At 35.8% G+C, this 1,681-nt stretch overlaps 1 protein-coding gene across 1 annotated transcript in view; it reads left to right on the top strand.

Annotated features, from left to right (window-relative positions):
* Positions 1–1,681, top strand: part of tenm3 (teneurin transmembrane protein 3) — a gene marked incomplete at its 5' end in the record, with an annotated part of 142,446 nt that overhangs the window by 110,071 nt on the left and 30,694 nt on the right. The window contains 1 exon segment of the mRNA XM_014023597.1: positions 423–549. Within this exon segment, the coding sequence (XP_013879051.1) occupies positions 423–549 (127 nt within the window).

Below are 1,681 nucleotides of genomic sequence, written 5' to 3'. Positions count from 1 at the left end.
GCTAGCTAAATATTAAACTTGCTAGCTAAATATTTAAGTTGCAACCTAAATATTTAACTTGCTAGCTAAATATTTAAGTTGCAACCTAAATATTTAACTTGCTAGCTAAATATTTAACTTGCAACCTAAATATTTAAGTTAAATATTTAGGTGGCTAGCTAAATATTTAACTTGCAAGCTAAATATTTTACTTGCTAACTAAATAAGTTGCAACCTAAATATTTAACTTGCTATCTAAATATTTAAGCCCACTACAACAAAGTGTAACACAAGCCAGAGGTGCTGTAACGCCTGTAGGTTTAGTTAAAGATGAACATTATGTATAAGGCTGTTAATAGAGTGAGTTTAAAATAACAGATTATATCAGGTATGGTGTGTATTCAGTGTCAAGTGTTCAGCAGTTCTTTGCTGTGTGTATCCAGCACGGGTCAGGTGACAGGCCTCCAGAGGGGTCCGACAACAGAGAGGTGGGAGTACGACAGCCAGGGAAGAATCATCTCCAGAGTCTTTGCTGATGGAAAGATATGGAGCTACACTTATCTGGACAAGGTGCTTTTATGTTCACTTTATGTTTGTATCTCTACTTAACAACAAATATCATCTCAGGGCACAAAGAAGAACCAGTTTCACTCAGATCCAGATTCAAATCTGTTTCAGTCCATCCATCCATCCATTTTCTGTACACGCTTCTTCCTTTTCAGGGTCGCGTGGGTCACTGGTGCCCATTTCCAGCAGTCACAGTGCGAGGGGCAGGGTACACCCTGGACAGGTCGCAAGTCCAATCTGTTTCAGTCAAACTTAATAATTTGGGATAACACGATAGTAGATGTAGTTTGTAATTATGCTTGTTTTAGTCTTTATTTCCAGTTTTGGGGTTTTATAATCACAGGTTTTATTCACAAAGTAAACATCAACAAACAAATAAAAATTTTAACATACATAGAAGAGGTGATGGCTTTAAAATTTAAAAAACTTGTTCTTTGTAAATGTCTATAAAATATGTATTTTGACATTTTTAAATAAAATGACAATCATTTTTAAGGGGAACTGTCCCCATCAGATTTAAATTTTAATTAATTTAAACCCCACATTTACCATAAAACATTAGTTCATCCAGTGTTTCTCTTCTTTAACAAATAAATTTATTTCATTTTACCTATAGAAAACTCACATTAAGTGTTTTCCTGTGTAGGTAAAAATCTAACAACCTTTTAAAATACTCCAGAATGCAGGAAATGACATTTACTTCTTTAAAAATTTTCTGGGGAAGGACCCCAAGACCCCCCGCCACTGGGTCCCCCCAACATTACAAAWACTTACTCTTGTTTTTTGTCTCTGAATGTTATAAAATCAGTGATATTATCTGAAATTACATATTAAACATCTGTTGGCGAATACGTAGCTTTATATTGCCATCCAAACTGGAATCTATCAGATAAAATAATACTTTTAGAGCTGTCCTGGTGATCCTAATATGTTCAAGCCTCTGTAATAGAATATTATGATCAACTGTATAAAATGCAGCACTGAGAAGTGTGGACACAAGTCCACTGTCTGACAGGACAAGTATGGACACAAGTCCACTGTCTGACAGGACAAGTGTGGACACAAGTCCACTGTCTGACAGGACAAGTTGACAGGACAAGTATGGACACAAGTCCACTGTCTGACAGGACAAGTG

This window comes from Austrofundulus limnaeus, unplaced genomic scaffold (assembly GCF_001266775.1).
Source record: "Austrofundulus limnaeus strain Quisiro unplaced genomic scaffold, Austrofundulus_limnaeus-1.0 Scaffold379, whole genome shotgun sequence".
Classification (NCBI taxonomy): Eukaryota; Metazoa; Chordata; class Actinopteri; order Cyprinodontiformes; family Rivulidae; genus Austrofundulus; species Austrofundulus limnaeus.
This window is presented reverse-complemented; position numbering and strand designations above follow the sequence as displayed.